The sequence below is a fragment of the Tachypleus tridentatus genome, chromosome 2, assembly GCF_004210375.1.
Source record: "Tachypleus tridentatus isolate NWPU-2018 chromosome 2, ASM421037v1, whole genome shotgun sequence".
Lineage (NCBI taxonomy): Eukaryota > Metazoa > Arthropoda > Merostomata > Xiphosura > Limulidae > Tachypleus > Tachypleus tridentatus.
Window position 1 is genome coordinate 118324053 of NC_134826.1, and position 21579 is coordinate 118345631.

The 21579-nt window shown below is 35.0% G+C and overlaps 1 protein-coding gene across 1 annotated transcript; it reads left to right on the top strand.

The window, feature by feature from the left end:
• The first annotated feature begins 814 nt into the window (after positions 1 to 814).
• LOC143245584 (tachykinin-like peptides receptor 86C) lies at positions 815 to 20718 on the top strand. Its single transcript, XM_076491942.1, has 5 exons — positions 815 to 1371; positions 3678 to 3893; positions 7304 to 7454; positions 12364 to 12560; positions 20014 to 20718. Exons 1-5 carry the CDS (start codon positions 815 to 817, stop codon positions 20231 to 20233), a joined length of 1341 nt encoding a protein of 446 aa, XP_076348057.1. The 3' UTR covers positions 20234 to 20718.
• The last annotated feature ends 861 nt before the right edge of the window (positions 20719 to 21579 follow it).

Below are 21579 nucleotides of genomic sequence, written 5' to 3' on the forward strand. Positions count from 1 at the left end.
TGATTTAAAAATGATATTCTGATTAAATTAACAAATATTTAATTTAAATTTTGTTTGTTTGAGTGTTTAAAGACAACTGTAATTATTTTATTTTTCTCCCTAGTAGCACAGAGGCATGTCTGCGGACTTACATCACTAGAAACTGCGTTTCGATATCTATTTTGAGCAGCGCACAGATAGCACATTGTGTAGTTTTGTGCTCAACTACAAGCAAACAAATTCCAGTCATCAAATACAACATTATAATTTCTTAGGTATTAGTAATTTGGCGTCACCAGAAAAATATGAATTCACTTCAAATACCTTTTCTTTACCAAGAAAATAAATGACTAAGTTTATTACTTACCAATTAAATACGCGATTAATTTCTTGATATAGTTCCGTCAAGTCTAATAAGCAGTATTTAATTCAACCATCGAAAAAACACAAAATTAAAACTGAAAGAAGTTCTTGAGCTTCATGGAATTACAGTAGATGGCGCTAAAAGAATATGTGTAGAAATTGAGGCAGATCTGCTCCATATATAGGATCCATATAATAACAGCACAACACTTAACACCGTAATACCTGTTGCTGTGTGAGAATGACGTAACATGTTAGATGCGCATGTCAATAACGATGGCTTGTATGAAACAACAAGTGCTCGAAATCCTTCTTTAATGGGGCTAATATAGGATGAACTCCATTCTTACAGTCTCTATCAAGCGCATAGACATTCTTAAATAAACAGTTCTTCCAGTTTATTGCTAGTTGTGTATGCTTGAGGTTTTCAGTGAAAACATTACAGTAGAAGAGTTTACTTTACGAGAGTAAGATGAGTCCAAAATCCCAAAATGTTATAGACCTTCTAAAATTCTACTTGCACAGTTCGAACTCTACTTTATTTCACAATTTAACGGAGTGTGTGAACCAACTGGGTGGAGACAGTAACATGACTGTACACCTTTTGGAAGACAGTAGTTATTTATATTTGGAAGAGAAAGAATCTAACTTTTCGGTTGTAACAAAGTTATGCTTAGAAAACCTGTTGCCAAGAAATAAATTTACCAGTCAATTTGTTCTTCCTTGGTGGCAACAGTTGTTCTGGACTATTACTTTTGGGCTTATAGTTACCATGGCAACTTTTGGAAATATTATTGTTATCTGGATTGTTATAGCCCATAGGAGAATGAGAACAGTAACAAACTATTTTCTTTTAAATCTGTCCTTCTCAGATCTGATGATGGCTACTCTTAACTGTATCTTTAATTTTATCTTTATGCTACACAGTCATTGGCCGTTTGGCTCAGCTTACTGTACTGTAAACAATTTCATTGCCTATCTGACGGTTTCGGTTTCGGTTTTTACCATTGGAGCTACAAGTATTGACAGGTTTGTAATTAATTCTAGTATTAATTTTCAAACTGGTTTTATTATGTTGTGCATTCTTCGGTGTTTTTATGATGTGAAAAGAATGTTGAATAAATTATACTAAAATACAATTATTTAAAAGTCTTATAATGCTGATAAAAATCATTCATTTAACTTTATAATTAAAGAAATTATTTATTAACCCAGAGCAATTACTACTAAATAGTTAACTTATTACCGAAGAATGTATATTAATTGTTAAGCAACATTCCAATAACATGTACGTTTAAGTAATTTCTTTTAAGAAATGTTTTTAATGTTTCAATAAATAACGGTAAACAAATAAGTAGGGTGTATCCAGAAAGATCCATTTGTCTGTAAATAAATAGCAAATAAGTAGGATGTATTCAGAAAGATCCATTTATTTGTAAATAAACAACAATTAAGTAGGATGTATCCAGAAAAATCCATTTGTCTGTAAATAAACAGCAAAATAATTAAGTTAGACTGTGTTAACAACAGTTATATCTTTTCTTTAATGGTTAATTTTGTCTGCATGTATGAAAATCGTTTAGAATAAAACCAATGAAGCGAACTTCAATTCCTAGGACTGAATATTTGAGCATGATTAAACATCAAGTACTTTAAGCAAGTATTGGTCTTATATTTTACAACTTATCTACCGATAATGTACGCTGCATTTGATTTCTGATTATAAAATGATAACATTTAAAAATATTGGAACTAACTTTTCTCTATCTTCAGTATATTTCTATCAGTTTATTAATGTGGACTTTGTTTCACACTAATGTCATCAATTAGAGTATCTATAGTGTTTTTAAAATGTTCTTCAATTTAATATTTAAATACTTATTGATATTAATTTTTTCAGCGCTTAATCTATCACCGAAAGACGCATGAAAAGTAATTTACTAAGTAGTAATAACTCAGAGTTTTTCTATTGAATTAAGAAATTTTTTCAACAGAGCGTGTCATTCAACCCATGATTCAAAAATATTTTACAACAACAACAACAAATGTTGTGAGATCACGTTTGCAAATGAAATTATGAAAGCGTCAAGCAATTCTAACAATATTAGTTTTCGCATACCATACTATAGATATAATGGTCAGTCAAACAGGTAAAAATATCTTACGAAGTAAAGACAGATCTTCTATATTCACATTTCCGAAACGTTTACTTCATAGCACTACTCCATTTACAATTACTATTAAGCAATTCCAAAGCTGAGACAAAATGATTTATTGATTAGATCAGAGAAATCAAAATGTAAATATGGGAAATGCACTAGCATTGGTAATTTTAGCATGTTAATTTTTAAGAAGACTGTTTTAAGAAGACGAAAGAGCCACCTTTTCTTTCGAAAGCGCTCGGGTTATAAGGGTTTCTAATTCAGTTTTAAGCATGTTAAGGTATACTAGGTCCAAACATAATAACACTGTGAGACAGAGTAGGACAAAAAGTATAACGAAAACATTTGCAGAAATAAACTCCAATTAATGCGAATTGGTGGAATGAAACGAAAATGTTTCTCACAGTAACTTATAACATTACTATTTTTAGTGTTAATTGAGAGCCGAAGCCCTAAGTTCTAATATTCAAATAAATCTTTTATTTTTTATAATTTTATTATGCACTCTTCCTGTTCACCTGATCTTTCCAAAAGGGTTTAAGTTGAATGATTTTTTATCTCTAAGGTACTACAGTTTCATATTATCTCTCCAGAATGACTGGGCATGGCCAGGTGGTTTGGGCGTTCGAATCACAAACTGAGGGTTGTAGGTTTGAATTCCCGTCACACCAAACATGCTCACCCTTTCAGCCTTGGGGGCGTTGCAATGTGACGGTCAGTCCCACTATTCGTTGGTAAAAGAGTATCTCAAGAGTTGGCGATGGGTGGTGATGACTAGCTGCCTTTCCTCTGGTCTTACACTGTTCATTTAGGAATCGCTAGCGCGAATAGCCCTCGTGTAGCTTTGCGCGAAATTCAAAAACAAACAAACTCTCCAGAAATTAAGCCTGACTAATCATCGCTACAGATATGTGACTCTTATATACATGATGGATTTCTTGAACAAAGGCTAGTATTTCTCAAAAACACTCACGAACTCGCTCAACACTAAAATTTACCTATTTGTGACAAAACAAAGCAAATACAATAATTTATTTTAAGTAGACAAAACCATTTGCTCACAGTCGTGAAGTTCCTCAGTTATCTTTATTTTCTTTCCCGTTTAGTGGTTGGTAATAAACGGTAGGTTCACCAATATAATATATTTTCCTTTATTTTTTGCTTCTTCTCTAGGTATATAGCTATTGTTCACCCGCTTACTCCGCGAATGCCCAAGAAGGTTGTTTACTTACTTGTAGGGGTAGCTTGGATCAGCGGGACAGCTCTGTCAGTTCCTACTTTACTCTATTCGACAACTCTAACGTACCGTTACCCTGATGGGAGTCTGAGAACTCTCTGTTACTTGAACTGGCCAGATGGACCGGCTGGAAACTCGTACTCAGACTACAAGTAAGTCTGAACATTAGATGCATCAGTTAAAAAAAAACTATGTGTTATTAGAAAATTAATAAAAGCTAATGTTTTCGAATGCAATAAAAGGTACCATTAGATGGACTAATATTGATCTACTTGTTTCCTATCTCTCAAAGTGCTGTATATTTGGAAGAAAAGATAAGATTTGGTGGAAGGACATCTGAGTGCCTAAAACTCAATAACACCATCCAACCAGTCCAACCAGTTTCACTTTGATGTAATAAATATAATACATTAAAAAAACGAAAACCACAAGAAATTACATCTCTGATTTTCTTCACTTCACTAAATTTGGAAATTCGGTCTCCGCGGCTGGAACATTCCAGGTAGCCCATTGTGTAACTTTGCGCAAAAACAAATACACACAAAAAAAATACTCCCATTTCATCACGGAATGGTATGTGTGTGTATATATATATATATAACACAAAGAATGTTGAAATTTAATATCTACACCCTTGTGCAAATTAATTGAAACAAATGGTCATTTTGCAATATTTTCAGCATGGCGGCTAGTATAGGCTTGCTGGACCCGCTGATTTCCTTTAATAGTAATTTTTTCACACAGACGGCGTCATTAGCTGTGTTTTGCAGTACGGTCGATCTATTTTTAGGATATGTGACGAAATTTTGAGCGATATTACGTCATTCGAAATTGCGTTAGAAGAGCAAGGAGACCAGTCAAAAACAATTTCTTACGAACTCAATGAAAAAAAGGTATCAATGGTTCTGAAATACAAGAACTGGACGCAAGAACAATAGAGGAAGGTGTTATTCAGTACAGGGTCAAAGAAGTCTGCATGTTTGCAGATCTCCAGGTTAAAAACTTCGAGAATCTCACATCAATCAGTTGGTAAAACATCCATTGAAGAAGATGTTTTGGGTTTTTTTTCAGCTACTATGGCGTCGGAGGCTTACATATCGTAGAAGGTATGATGCGAGAACCACAATACATTAGAGTTTTGCAGAGAAGAGTCGTTCCAGAATTGAAAAAGATATTTCCAGATGGATCTGACATTTTTCAGCAAGATCTGGCTCCGTGCCACACATCGAAACTTGTGAAGAATTTTATGACTACAACGTGAATAAAGGTGCTGGACTGGCCTGGAAACTCTCAGGACATAAATCCTATTGAAAATCTTTGGGCGATTTGTAAAGAAAGACTTCGGGGAAAAGACTGTACTACGAAAGATAAACTAATTGAGGCCATAATTGAGGTGTGGTACCGCGATCCAAGAATTAGTAAAGATTGCAGTCAACTCGTGGACTCGATGCCAAAGCGGATTAATAATCTTTTGAAAAATAAATCATGTATTAATTTGTGAGTAATTTTTGGATTCTCAGAAATAAAACGCAAAAAATTTAAAAAATCGTAATATTCCGTCTTGTTTCAATTAATTTGCACAAGGGTGTAAATGCAAAAGATTGTGATTCTACAGCATATCCAAAATTATAATTCATGTTAAATTGGCTAGCGTATTGCAAAACATAACTTCCATAATCCACGATTACTTCAGTAAGGAAATGATTCGTATATTAATGAATGAAAATTGCGTTTTAATTCTTTTATTTCCTTGATATGTGAACTGCAAATATGTATTGTAACACTGAATAGCCCTACATATTCTATTATTCTCAGGAAAGAAAGAACGTGGAAAAACAAATAGTTTATTAAAAATAATTCTCTTTATGACGCGGGTCAGCTGCGAATGGAGGTTCACACAGCTGCATGTCAGTTAATTGCCTTTATATCAGATGTCAAATATTCATTTGTGAAAAATACACTTATTGGAATTGGCGCCAAAAACTAAGCATCTTCTGCCGTTAACATGTAGCATATTTTTAATGAGACATATTTAGAAGCCCTTGTATTTGTTATGTGTTACAAATAGGCCTATGAGATGTTATGTCAGAAAACAGTAAAAAGCACGAACTAAAATACAGTAGCAGCACGTTATAAAGAATAAATAACTATTGTTTAAGTATTATTTATCAATTTCGATACGATTTATTATTTAAATTTACTTAAAAGCGTTATTGTTTTAGGCTTACATCATAAAAGAGACCTAAGAGAAACCTATACTCTAATAACTGCTACGTAACTTGAAAATTACGTTTATAACTTTTCTCTAGTTTAGTAAAAGCCGGTATATAATACACTGTAAATGGTTTTTAAAGAGCCAAGTTTGAACTTGAAAGGGGCATTAGTTTTGTCTAACCTCCTTGTTGGCAGCATATTTTGTTTGTAAATTCACTATTCGTGATAAATTTCAGCGCCTGATGGTTAGCTAAGTATTGGAAATAATAATCAGTGATGACGGGAAAACCCACTTGTAGAGAAATATATATGTAAAACCAGCCGTTTTTACATATATATGAGTATTGGAAACAATAAAATATTGAAGATATGATATTTTTTTCAACTGTTATATATTCGAATTTGAAATAGATATGACTTTTGAATGTCTGTTGTTTAGATAAAATATTGAGATAAATATAGTTTCAATTTATGAAATTCATTTTTATTGACAAGTTTTTTTAGCGCGAAACTAGACAATGAACAATCAGTGATCTATTTCAGCGTGAATCGAACCCCAGATTTTAGTCTACCAACTTACTGATGATCCAGCGAGGGACGATTATTAATAAGAGAAATTAACTTGATACTTCCATAACTATTAGTTTGGCTATACTTATTCTCATGTTAGTAGAATAACAGTTTGTTTTTTTTATAACGAATAGCTGCAAAATAGACTAAATGCGTTGTGTTCTCTATAAAGATCGACCTACGAATCAGAAGCTTATAGCTTTTATAGGCTAGGTGATAGTAAAGTAACAGTACTTCTATAAAAAAAACAAAGAAAAACATTTATGTGTTGCAACAATATCCAAAACACTTTATTTATTGGTTGTATTGAATACTTAGCATACTGGAATACTGTCTTATTAATTATTGATTTAGCTGTCTGAAAATATCACATATCAAATTATTTTTACTCAATTTCAGAGCTAAGTTGGGTATTTTCTTACATTAAAATGAATTAATAGTAACTGCCGTTTGTAAGACATGATCTCATCTCACTGTAGATATGTTACTGACATCGATAACTTAGACAAACTTTTATACAATTTTTAGAGCACCACCAAGGCATACTTACAGTGCAGACAGCATTTTGGTCTAGTTCTTTTGTATATATGTAGGTAGAACCTACCTGAAACTAAACCAAAATATGTACAGTTAAGCGGAATTGTATTACATCTAATAAAAATACCTAAAAAACAAACAAACTACTTTTTCAGAAAAGTCATTCAGTTTTATTCAAAGATGTGTAAAACCTTTATAAAATTGTTTTCATACGTATATTAGAATAATTTTGTTTGTAAAGGTACAACCTCTTCTTCTTGGTAATGACGTATGTACTACCTATGTTGACTATGGCCGCCACCTATTCAAAGATGTGCTGCACGCTCTGGGGTCATCGTGGGATTGGAGTGGAAACAGAGAGGCAAACAAATCTCATTAAATCGAAGCAAAAGGTAGGTTCCTATAATGATAGGATCTAGAGATCCAGAAACCATTTCTCAAGCAGTATAATAGGAAATGAAATTACATACTTATCGAATATGAACATTACCTCTGATATTTCGCTATATCTTGCTACGATTTCCAACTAAATCAAATAGAACATTAAGAATTTTAAGTGCTATACGTTTTTGATTCATAGTATATCATTTATGATATAAAATAACTAGTATAACTATAACCATGCTCATTGACGTTTTAACTTTATTGAATTTGTATTACTAAAATAGTGTTAGGTCGTACAGCTTATTAAACCTGTAGAAATCGTCTTTTGTTTCCATGGATGGATATTTACAGAGACTGGTTGAAAGAGACAAAGATAAAATAAAAAAAAAAACCTGAAAACATTCTTTCTTCAGCATTCTGACAAAATCACAACAACAACTGAATATTTTGTTAAAATGAAAAAGAGTAAGTATTTTCCTCTTATTATCTTGGTTAAAGGGCCAAGAAAGGTCTATTAAATAGGTTGCTGGAATTCTTTTTGTAAGAGATTTAAGATTCGAGCAAGCTGTGTTTTCCTAAATACGTTCTGCATTTTCAACTATGAGCGTGTTATAAAAGTAACAGTTAAGGCACTCGACTTGTAATCCGAGGGTCGCGTGTTCGAATCCCTGTCACACCAAACATGCTCACCGTTTAAGCTGTATGGGCATTATAACGTGACGATCAATTCCATTATTCATTAGTAAAAGAGTAGCCCAAGTGTTGGCGGTGAGTGGTGATGTCTAGCTGCCTTCCCCCTAGTCTTACACTACTAAATTAAGGACGGGTAGCGCAAATAATCCTTGTGTAGCTTTGCGCGAAATTCCAAACAAACAAATATACACTACTGGCCAAAATCTTAAGGCCAATGAACATAAAGAAAAAATATGTATTTTGGATTGTTAGACTCAACCACTTATTTCAGTAGATCTTCGAAAGCTGAAAATAAGAAAAGGGAAAATAAGAAAAAACTTTCTTAGCATTTAATAGGGAAAATGTGAACACTATGAAATTAGCTTAAATACTAGCTGGTAAAACGTTTAACACCATACCAAAAAGAAGTCCTAAACAGGGTAGGAAATGCCCAACAAGAGGTCTCAGTAGAGAGTTTCACGGCCGTCATTGTAAATAACTGCAAATTTGCTTTGGCATGGTCGATATAAGCGTTTGCAGAAGGCTGACTGGAATGTTATTCCAAGTAGTGAAGATGGCTTTACGAAGATCATGCATTGTTTGAAATTGACGTCCATTTCTATAGACTTCCCTTGCAATCCACCCCCAAACATTTTCAATGGGGTTCAGTTCTGGCGAACACGCTGGACGGTCCAAAAGAGTCACGTTATTCGTCATGAAAAAGTCCTTTGTCCTACGGGCATTGTGGATTGCAGCGTTGTCCTGCTGAAAGATCCAGTCATTTCCACACAAGCGAGGGCCTTCAGTCAATAATGATGCTCTCTCCAACATGCCAATGTAGCTAGCTGCTGTTTGACACCACTGTATAACCTGAAGCTCCACTGTTCCATGGAAGGAGAAAACACCCCAGATCATGATGGGACCTCCTCCACTGTGTCGTGTAGAAAATGTCTCCTGTGGGATATCATTATCGTGCAAGTAACGTGGGAAGCCAACTGAACCATCCAGGTTAAATTTTTTTTCATCACAGAACAAAACCTTCTTCCACTTTTCTACGTCACATGTTTGGTGCTTCTCAGCAAAGTTTGACCGAGCTGTTTCGTGGTGTGAAAGGAGCCGTGGCCTTTAAAGACGTTTACGGTTTTTGAAGCCTTTCTCTCGCAGATGCCGTCTTATTGTTCTTGAGCTACATTCTGCGTCCGTAAGGGCCTTAATCTGGTTCGACGATCGGTTGGTGTCTTGCCGGACAACCTGTCGAATCCTCCTGCACAACGCCGGCGAAATTTTCTTGGGCCGACCACTTGAAATTTTCGTTCCGTATCCCTCAGAGTCTTTTTAGAAATTTGCAACAGCAGTTTTACTACAATCTCACCAGCGATGGCACGTTGAATGAGACCTTTCTTTTGCGGCTCAACAATTCTGCCATGTTCAAACTCTGTCAACTTTTTAGCCTTTGCCATGATTTTACCCAATGTAACACAGGAGATGTCAGTGGGAGATGCTGACAACGCTAATGCTTGAACACAAATGACTAAATTTCGTTACGTGTTTACCGATTAACGCTTCGTTTCAGTATGGTCTTAAACTTTGACCAGTTAGTATTTAGGCTAATTTCATAGTGTTTTCATTTTCCCTATTAAATGCTAAAAAAGTTTTTTATTTTTATTTTCCCTTTTCTTGCTTTCATCTTTTGAAGCTCTACTGAAATAAGTGGTTGAGTATAACAACGCAAAATGCATATTTTTTCTTTATGTTCATTGGCCTTAAGATTTTGGCTAGTGGTGTGTATATGTATAAGCAACGCTAAAATACGGTACTGCATATTTGTATTGTTTGTGTCACAAGAGTACATAGGCAAAAGTTATGTTATGTGGGAAATGATAAATGCGGATTAATGTCTTGACTATTCTACTAATAAGCATAATAATTTATTTCCTTCCCCGAAGTTAATTCTGATATTTTTTAGAAAGGGATTTTTTTTACTCAATAGATATATACGGCAGGCGTATTTAAGTCTGAACTGACAGACCAGAGGGAAAGGAACTAGTTAACAGTTATCATCCCAAATTGTTTAGTGACTGTTATCTGATTGAAAGTGGGATTTCACCGTCATCATCCGTATAACACCTATTTTAAAGTGGTATTGAGATGCAAACGTGTGACATACGCTGGTCCAAAATTCACAGGCCCATGGTTCTGGTTAACATTACTTCTAGACAGTCAATGCGTTAGATAGTACAGTTGGCTTATTAATTTCTTCAAGAGGTCTTATATGAAATGGTTAAGTCACTTAATAACACTTGGCATTAAGTAAACGAGTAGGAAAATAATCAAACGGTTATATATGCAAGTATGTTTAATGTATGTATTTAAAAATAAGGACAGGTCAAAATGTGAATGCAGTTTATAAGTGATTACATCAGTAGTTGCAATATATAAGCCGTCACAGAAATTAGTCATTTTGAAGTTACGCAACTTTAGAAGGTATAATACATTTTAGGTATAGCATGGCCTGGTGGTTAGCTGTAAAAATTATTGACTTACAGAAAATACCGGCTGATCCCAAAACTAGATAGAATTAAGGATAAATAAAAAAAACACATTATTAATTTATTTGGAAGTACAAGATAAAAATAAATAAAGCATTAATGAAAAACTGTCTCGTAATTCCACTGGTAGTGGCCCGGCATGGCCAGGTAGTTAAGGCACTCAATCTGAGGTCGTGGGCTCGAATCTTCGTCACACCAAACATGCTCGCTCTTTTAGCCGTGGGGACGTTGTAATGTGACGGTCGATCCCACTATTAGCTGGTGAAAGAGTATCCCAAGAGTTGGCGGTGTGTGGTGATGACTAATTGCCTTTCCTCTAGTCTTACACTGCTAAATTAGGGTCGGATAGCGCAGATAGTTCTTGTGTAGCTTTGGGCGAAATTCATAACAAACATTGGTGGTTTAACGGTAAGTCTGAGGGCTTGTAATGCTGAAATCTGGTTTCGATATTTGTGACGGGCACCGTACAGATAACCCATTATATAGCTTATTTCTTAACAAAAAACATAAATAAAAATATAAAATTCATATTTATTTTGTGACTCTCATCAGTTTGTCACACAAAACACGCGATTTTTTGCACACCATCGATAAGTCATTGTATATCAATGCAACTGTTCAGAAAGGGGTTCACTGGTTCAGGAAGGTATTCATTGGTTCAGGAAAAGGCTTATTGTTTCACACAGTAGTGTATTGGTCCAGAAAGAGGTTTATTGATTCCACTCAGACACAATATTAATTTATTCATGAAATAATTCATGTATCTTACTGTTCTCAATCCCATTGGCTTTCGGTCTTTGAAGTAAAAGTGAAGCTTGAAGGCCTATTTTCGCGTGAAGGAAAAACAAAACTTGTAACAAATATATCAGTTTTATACGTATTTCTAACGATTGTTAGAATTTCTACCCTTTTGCATGTTTTGTTGTATTTTAAATATACCGTTTTATATGCATTTTCTGTTTTCTTGTGACATTGTCAACTAGCTGTTGGATGTTTAAAAATAGAACCTTGTGTTTTTCTCACGTATAGTAGGCCAGCGGTAAGTCTAAACTCGTGCAACGTCCTGGTCTCGATTTCCCGCTGTGGACACAAATGATATCATAATATGGCTTTGCTCATAGGCCCGGCATGGCTAGGTGGGTTAAGGCGTTCGACTAGTAATCTGAGGGGCGCGGGTTCGAATGCCTATCACACTAACCATGCTCGCTCTTTCAGCCGTGAGGGCGTAATAATGTCACGATTAATCCCACTATTCGTTGACAAAAGAGTAGCCTAAAAGTTGGCGGTGGGTGGCGATGACAAGCTGCTTTCCCTCTAGTCTGTAACTGCTAAATTGGAGACGGCTAGCACAGATAGCTTTGCGTGAAATTCAAAAACAAACAAACAATGGCTTTGCTCTAATATAACTAAGCCAAATAACTAAAGACACGTCTGTACTGTGAAGCTGAATGAATGATGTTTATATTTAATGCTAATATGGAACTATATAAACCAAGTTGAAGAGGTTTTGCATAAACGTTTCTATAATATAGTTATTCCAAATAATGCAGAATTGAAGGTAATTTAGTTTTACGTTTGTAAAAATTATCGTTTGTTCAGGTAAACTCAATCATAAGAGGAAAACTAAAATATAGGAAAAGAAAAAAGTTTAAAAGAATTTCTTTCATTAAATTTAATAATTCTCTTTATTTTATAGGTAGTTCGGATGCTAGTGGTTGTCGTCCTGATATTTGCCATCTGCTGGCTCCCATATCATATCTACTTTCTGTACACCTTTCATTTTCCAGAAGTCTTACAATCCCCTTATATTCAACATATTTACTTAGCTTTCTACTGGTTGGCTATGTCTAACTGCATGTACAACCCTATTGTCTACTTCGTGATGAATAGCAAGTGAGTCGCTTACTTTATTTAAATAATTTATAACTGAATTTGTTGTGATTCGTCAAATGTTATTTATATAAAAATTAATAGGAGAAAAACAACTAAAATCTTTGATCGGTAGTTTTATGCTAACGTATCCTACGATTTTCCCATGTTTTGAACTGAATTTAATTTGTTTCATTTTATGAGAAGAGTATTTTATGACATAAAATCTGTAAACAAAACATAAACAACACAACACTATTAAGTGATTATAAGGATAGTAGATGCTGTATTGATTACAATTACAACGAAATACTAGCTACCATTATTAATTTTATCAGCTTTAATAAAAGCCAACGTAAAAGATATATGTCATTGAATATTATGCATCTAATTATGAATTTAATTATAAGTAAACAATTTATTTATAATAATTATTAATTAATATAATTATAAATAAAATAGTCAATAACATTTCTTCGAGAATGAAAATGGTTCAGCTTATAAATAATACGTTTCTAAGGTCCTGTCCTGTGTGTTAGCTTCACGTTTACTGACCCATAGCGCTAAGATATTCGAAATTCAGTTCAGAGCTTAGAGAGTCCATGAGCTTGAAAAGTCAGATGGTTATACGTCTTTAGATTTTATTGGGAACGAGTTTTCTTAATTGATTTATCTAAGGGTCGCGGGTTCGAATCCCTGTCCCTTTCAAATATGACCGTTCTTTCAGCCGTGATTGTGTTATCATGTTTCGATCAATTCCATTATTTGTTGGTGAAAGAGTAGTCCGAGATTTGTCTGTGAGGGGTGATGACAAATTGTTTTCCTTCTAGTTTTCGCTGCTGAATTAGTGACGGCTAGGGCAGATAGCCCTCGTGTAGGTTTGCGCAAAATTCATACCAAACCAAAATAAAATGATTTCAATATTACAAAGCAATATGTACCAGAATTATTTTTTTCAAATACATATGTAAAATACGTACTAGTTATTATTCCGACAAATTGTACTAAATCTTCCTAAATTTAAAAAAATGAGACAACCTTATGATGTTTACGCTTAACTTAATGTGCCTTTCATGTATAAAAAAGTTAATAATTTTATTAACTTTTGAATATTTTTCCATTACAGTTAACAAATTAAAAATATTAATAAAATAAGTTAATCATTATTCTACCTGTTTTAATAATTTTCGAAAGTTAACCAATAATGGAAGAGCGATTAAAATCGGAATTTTAGTTCTCATTCAGTGTGATGAACGAACTTAAACATTTGTTCCTGTTTACACTTTTGACTGGTGTTATTATGATTTAAACCATGAATTTAAGCAGATACAAGAACAAGTAAAAGACTCATGCTAGAGATGTCAAAATAAAAACGTTTAAATTAATTGTGTAACTGTTGTAAGTATATATATAAATATATGTATTATAATAACATTTCATTAATATAGTTTGACTGTTTGCACATTTATTTTAAACTAAAAAAATTAAAGTGCGCCGTTAATCTTAGGTCGTAGCGAAGTATGACCTAATGGTCAGTGTGCCGAATTGCGGATCGACAGATCCAAGGTTGAAGACGTAATGGAGTTGAACATTTTCATCACTTTGAGTTGTAGGCATGTTATAAGTATGACAGTCAAATTCGTTATTCGGTCTAAAGAACCAGAAAAGTATTTGTAGCGTACGGTGCTGAGCTGTAGGGTCTCTGATCTGGACTTTAACCTCAAGTGCGTTAAGGCTGAGACCTTATAATGCTAAAAGCTGGGTTTTGGTACTCGTGATGGGTACAGTATAGATAGCTCATTGTGTAGCTTTACGCCTAACAACCAACTTTGGTGCCCACAACTTCACAACTCGTTTTTAGTTAGATCTAATCTATTAATTTCAACAGAATTTTTTAAAATCTGAATATTGAACTAAAAGAGCTTTTACACGAAGTGCACACATAAAGGTTACGCGATATTTTCCTTCAATACCAGTATATGTTATTCCAAAGAGTAATATATCATTTATTGACCTACTTGTGTTGGTAAGCGGTCATAAACTTTGACGCATGATATAAATCAGTGTTTCCAATTTTAGCTTTTAACGAAACGTGAATTATTTAACAAATTGAAAAGCTGCACAGTATTTTAAAATATGATTTGAAGAGCAACCTATTAAACGCTTGTGTATCAATGAAAATCAACAAGACGTAAGAAAAATATAATAGGAACAGAGTTAAGCAACGTTAGCATTTAACCAGTCCGTTAAAGAAATTTAACAAAGATTAATTTGAGCCTTTTTTCCCTGATGAAAATTAATTGAAAAGCTAATTACAATAAAAACAGCAGATAATGAGAACGAAGAATCAGATATATGTTGTCAATAGATTATCTGTGTGTAAATGTATTTAACCGCGTTTATAAATAGATTTTAAAGCGATGTGGTTTAATGGATATAAAAGAAGCTTATAACATAATAACCTTATTAATCCTGTCTTTCTTTGCTGCCAGTAAGTCTTTAGTAGATTCAAAAACAGTTTCCAATAAGAAGGTAAGACAATTTTACAGACGGAGTAACAGTTTCTTATACAAATACCATAAAATTTACACTGATGAGGATTAAGCACAGTTATACAGCAACTTAAACAGTTTTCAAGTGATGTAATCAACCGCCTAGCGAATGATTATTCGTATAATCATTTGTCTATTTGCATTCATAATTGTAAGTTTGTCGTTAAGCTCAATCCTGCGTATTGGATTACGTGTTCTGTGTTCACGTAAACCTCGAATTTTGGCTGTATGACTATAAACTTCTAACATGACTATTGAGTTACGTGAGTGTATTCCCTTCAGTTGACAAGGTTAGGTAGTTGTAAGGTTATGACGGAAATACATAATGCACAGAAATGAAGGTCGATGACGGTTTAAAAGGAAACAGTTCGGTAGTTAGTGATGAGGAAAGAGAAACCACCTACGCTGGTGATAGGAAATTAAATTTCTGATCACAATTTTATATCTTGACTGTAGCTATAATTTGTTTTTGAAATTCGCGCAAAGCTACTCGATGGCTATCTGCGTTAGCCGTCCCTAATTTAGCAGCGTAAGACTAGAGGGAAGACAGCTAGTCATCACCACCCACCGCCAACTCTTGAGCTACTCTTTAACCAACGAATAATGGGATTGACCGTAACATTATAATGCCCTCAGGCTGAAAAGGTAATCATGTTTGGTGTGACGGGGACTCGAACCCGCGACCCTCAGATTACGAGTCGAGTGCCTTAACCACCTGGCCATGTCGGGGAGGCAAGCAATAAAAGACTTTCTATAGACTAGTGTTTTGAAATACACTCATGAGCGAGAAGAGAGCAATATTTACAAGCACAGACAAATAATAAAAGGATAAAATGACCAACTTCAAATGAAGCATTTTTAGTCAGTATACGTGTGTTAACGTAATTTTTGAGTACATTACAATATTTCTAGTTCTGGAATGACTTGGTAGTTATGACGTTCAGTTCGCAATTTGAGGGCCGCTGGTTCAAATTTCTTTCACGAATATGCTCACTTTTTCAGCTATAGGAACGTTATAATGAAACAGCCAATCCCTTACTCGCTGATAAAAAGTAGCTTAAGAGTTGACGGTGGGTAGTGTTGACCTTTCATCCTAGACTTTTACTGCTAAATTAAGGACAGCTAGAGCAGATAGTTCTCGAATAACTTTGGATGAAATTCAAGAAAAACAAGACAAACCAAGCTTCTATTTTCAGCAGAATGTAAGCATTTTATTATGCTACAAATTTATACATCTGAAATTACACTCATTTTGTGTTTTTATAATTCACAACAAATAATGAATAAATAAATAAATACATTGCTTTGGTTGTGAAGTGTTGCTTTTTAATTTAGTAACCACGCCGAAACCTCCTTTTCTGTCAAAACATTATTTTTTTTAATTCTTGTTGGCCCCAGCTGAGAAAAATTTTGGGTTGGGCAACTATACTTCTTTTGATTAATATTTTTATTCTCGACTATTTTCACATTGCAATTGGAGTTTTAAACAGAAACCTCTCCCTATAAACAAAGGCCCTTAACTAAGAGATCAATCATCAGTGGGTCACCTATAAGTTTGTGGACTTATGATGCTAAAATATTGGGTTCATTTTCTCCGTAATGGAAAGAAAGTAGATAAGTCATTGTACAACCTTGCGTTATAAACAAACAAACTAACTAAAATTAATAAAAGATAAGTTCACTTCCTACATTCATCAGGTTTAAGTTCTTTCGAAAATTCAGGTGAGCTCAGATTATGTCGTATATCTAGAGCAGTGGTTCTTAACCTTGTTGGAGGTACTGAATCCCGGAAGTTTCGTAATTGCATTCACTGAACCCTTCGTAATTGGAAAAATAAAATATGATTTCTTTAAATTTAAAACATAAGTATATATTTTATTAGTGCACAAAATGAACCATGCATCAGTTGCATACAATATCACTGTGTTCAAAGAACAAAACCAACAAAACATGAATTTCACACAAAAACAAAAACATAACTCAATGAATATTTACTGCAAATCAATGTGACTTTTGCTGTTGCCTTTCAGAGACTAGTTCAGAGATGCGCAGCTTCACCTTGGCAAGTGCCACTCTCATACCATTTTCGCAACAAAATCTGTTCCTTTTCTTTGTTTTTTGTCTACCATCCTCGAAAATGATTGCTCGCAAAGATATGTTGTAACAAACGGTATGAGTATCTCAAGGACTTTCTTAGCAATAAGAGGATACGCTACGATTTGGTGACACAAAAGCATTGAGAGCGTCGTTGTTCTGAAAAGTTGTTGTTGAACCTGGCTCTGCTGAAGTTCAATGATTTCGTCGAGGTATTCATCATTCACATCTGCTGTCGCAACACTAAACGTGAATGGCTGTCTCACCCATGCTGGATATGACTCTCTGGTGAGAAAGTATCCGTTGAGAGACTTTGCGAGCTCATCTAATTGCATGGCAATTGCTTGCTTCAGTTCCACGGATACAGAAATATCTCCGATTTCAGACACATCTTACTTACACAGTCGTCCAGCAGGGGAAAGTTTGCAAAGTTATCATTCTCTGTTCGTCGTTTCCATAACGGTAGCTTTTTTTGAAGAGCCTTCAGGTTTTCTTCTGCTTCGATGATGTTGACTTCACCGTCCTGCATCTGTTGATTGAGATGATTGAGAGCATTGAAGATATCGGCCATGTACGCCAAAATGAGAATGAACTCAGATTTTTCGAAGCGATCTGCATGACAATGTTGGTGCTCTCGGAAAAACAGGGCTAATTCCACACGTATGGCAAAAACACGATTCAGCACCTTTCCCCGGGATAACTGCTGAACGTTAGAATGGTACAGAAGGACCTCGAATTCAGAGCCCATTTCAGTACACAGCTCTTTGAAGATGCGGTACTTCAGGGCACTATTTCGCACAAAGTTCACACATTCCACTACAATTTTTAATACTTCTGCCAGTTTTGAAGGCAAGAGTTTTGTTGCTAACGCATGCCTGTGCAGAACACAGTGCGTTACAATGATGTGTGGTGCATCGGCTTTCATCAGCGCACCAAAACCAGAGTTACGTCCCAGCATGACTGGAGCTCCGTCCGAACAAACTGGAGAAACCATATCCCACGAAAGATCGTTGTCTCTGAAGAAGTCATCCACAAGTTTCTACACGTCGGCTGCCTTATTTATTGTAGTAAGAGGCTTAAAAAATAGAAAATCTTCTTTTATCTCGTCGTTCTTCAGATATCGCACGAATACAACAAGATGGCTTAGATTGGAAACATCGGTGGCCTCGTCGATTTGAAGGCTGAATTTTGCTGGGTTTGAAATCAGATCTGCAACTACTTGAGCCAAGATGTCATCGCTCATGTCATCTATTCTGCTGCTGATGGTGTCATTTGAAAGAGGAATTTTGGATAACTTATTTTCAGCAGCTGTGTTGAAGATATTCGCCATCTTCAACACAGCTGGTTTTACGAGTGTTTCACCAATGTTGTGTGGTTTGCCCTGCTTTGCGATCAAGTACGCAACTTCGTACGATGCTGTGAGGATCGGTTTTACGATGGGTACAAATCCGAGAACAGGCAAAGTAGCCTTTTCATCGAACCTGGATCTCTTTCAGCTTGAATTCAGCAAGCGTTGTGTTCTTGTATTTCCCATCTCCATGCAGCTTTAGGGAGTGTTCTCTTAGTTTTGCCGGTGCTAAACTAGAATTGCTCAACTTGGCATTGCAAATCTACATTGAGGACAAATCCGTGTTGTACATATTCGTCCGGCCACTTTCTGTTTTTGCTCGACATAATTAGTATGAAGCGATTGAAAAATTAGGAAAAAAATCACAAATGACGCACGATTACTACAGTCACAAGTTGACTGCTAAACGCACGAAGTTCCCTGCAGTACAGATATTAAGGCCAAATGATGTGACGCGATCAGCCGCAGCCAGTGATGGCCAAGTGGAGCATGACGTCACGAATCATGCGAGTGGGGTGACAGTGTGTGTGTCTTACCTCCGCCGAACTCCTGAGACTGACTCACTGAAACCCTGGGGTTCGAATGAACCCAGGTTAAGAACCACTGATCTGGAGCAACTGTTTACCGTCGTTTTAACCCTCAGCTAAGAGTAAAGGTTGTTCTATGGATAAACTAATATAATAAAAGCAAACGTGCACTATGGAAATGGACAAAAATAAACCTCTGAACAGACATACCAGACACACAGCGCTAGATATCAAACTTGGGACTGATATAGTATTAGTGATCTATTAACAACGTTAAGGAAATAGCTTACGGCCAAAAAAGTGAAAATAACTTCCTAGATGTGATTACAGACAAATACGAATTATTAGTTGTTAAAGTTATATTCAGTCAAAGTTGTATCTAGAGAGGCTTTCTTTAACAAATATTTACAACATAGTGAAGTTAAACGTAACGTTTGTAAGATAAAATATCTTGATGTATAGGGTGGCCCATAGGTTAGTTGCTCCATAGTTTATATTTATTTTGTGTAGATAACGTTTGATTAGTATCTTCCAACCATTTTGGTCCTTTTTATCAATCTGGCGACATGTTCATCTACTGTTTGCTCGTGCAGTCGTGCATTAATCCGAAATAGATGAAAGTTTAAAAAGTTATACTGCTTTGACTCTAAATGTTCGCGCACGTAATGCGAACAGCACATGAGAACGTTACACAGCACATGAGAACGTTACGCAGCACATGAGAACGCTACACAACACATAAGAACGTTACGCAGCACATGAGAACGTTACGTAGACTGAAAGAGGAGCAACGACTTTTGAGGTTAAAAATAAAATTCTGCAAAAACAAAAGAAATATAAGTGTGGAGCAGCTAAGTTATAGAGCAATCTATATTTTTAAAAGTAGAAGTTATATGTATGCATATATATATAGACAGACATAGATATTTAATTATTTTTGATGATTTTGCATGTAGGTTTCGGATGTACTTCAAGATAGCTATGAATTGTTGTAGAATTACAAGAAAGAAGAATCCAGTTTACACCCAACGTTGGATAAACGACAAGCACATTTTTCTATTGAACAACTGGTCTCCTACGTCGAGAATGACCTTGAGTTCCTTAAAAAGCCGACGTGGATCTATCCTGGAGCGTCACAATTCAATAAGACTAGCTCACCGAGAATTTCATTTCTGAGTGAAAACAACAAACAAATTTACACGTCGGAAATATTGAAGTATTTTGTCACCTTTCTGTTTTGTCTGTTATTATGTTAAGTAAATTTACGAGCACAGAAATGAAACTAATGTCTCCAGTTGTTTTGAGATAACTTCAGCTAATAGAGTGCTAGAATTACGAAATAAACTACCCTGAACTATTTAAACACAGTACAAAAAATGGAAGTGGGCATTGTTATCACACTCAACATATATTAGTGCATATTTTTAGACTGATATTTCTAAATATGATGACGTGGTAGAAATATGTTTTTAGAATGACAGAATTTTAATATATTCTTTAACACTAAAAATGTTCAACATGCTCGGATGGTGAATTACGAATGTGATACCTGTACTAATGGTATTATGATTTGCATGTATTTTTACACTGAAATAGTTAATTTTTACGTCTCAATTACGTAATGTTTATATATAGCATTACTGGTATTATAGTGAGCATTGCTTTCGCGCATATTCACAGAAGAATGTTAAATATGACGATATTAGTGCTTCATACAAATATTAAATAGAAAGTTTTTAAGACACGAGATGAAATGCATTATAATCACACAAGAACAAGATCACACACACACATACTACGTTAAACAATCATATAATATAAAACATAATTGGAATTTATTATATCTAAGCTAAAGCAAATCAAAAACACATTTACAAAATAACGTAGATCACTGTTCAGTTCACTTATATAAAAGCGGGTATTTGATTTTTGGTCATGCTATATGAAATAAAAGTATATACTCGTTTATTAATGTTAGTTTCATAGAGGTGGATTTACGCCTTTACAGTTTAAAACATTTCATTCCATTATGATGTGTGGTTAATACGAGTGAAAAGGGCGGCCTGTCGCTATCGTTTCTCACCTTATATAAGAATTAATAAGATACTAAGCTACTCTGGACTACTTTAACGAATGCATTGTTTCCAGGATGTGAGTTGGCTCACAGAAGCATTCCGTACATATTCAATGGAACGTGAGAGCTATACTCCCTCGTCGTTATGTAAGTAATAAATGTTTTTTTTTTGGTTTTTTGGAATTTCGCACAAAACTACTCGAGAGCTATCTGTGCTAGCCGTCCCTAATGTAGCAGTGTAAGGCTAGAGGGAAGGCAGCTAGTCATCACCACCCACCGCCAACTTTTGGGGTACTCTTTTACCAACGAATAGTGGAATTGACCGTAACATTATAACGCCCCCACGGCTGGGAGGGCGAGCATGTTTGGCGCGACTCGGGCGCGAACCCGCGACCCTCAGATTACGAAGCGCACGCCTTAACGCGCTAGGCCATGTAAGTAATAAAGA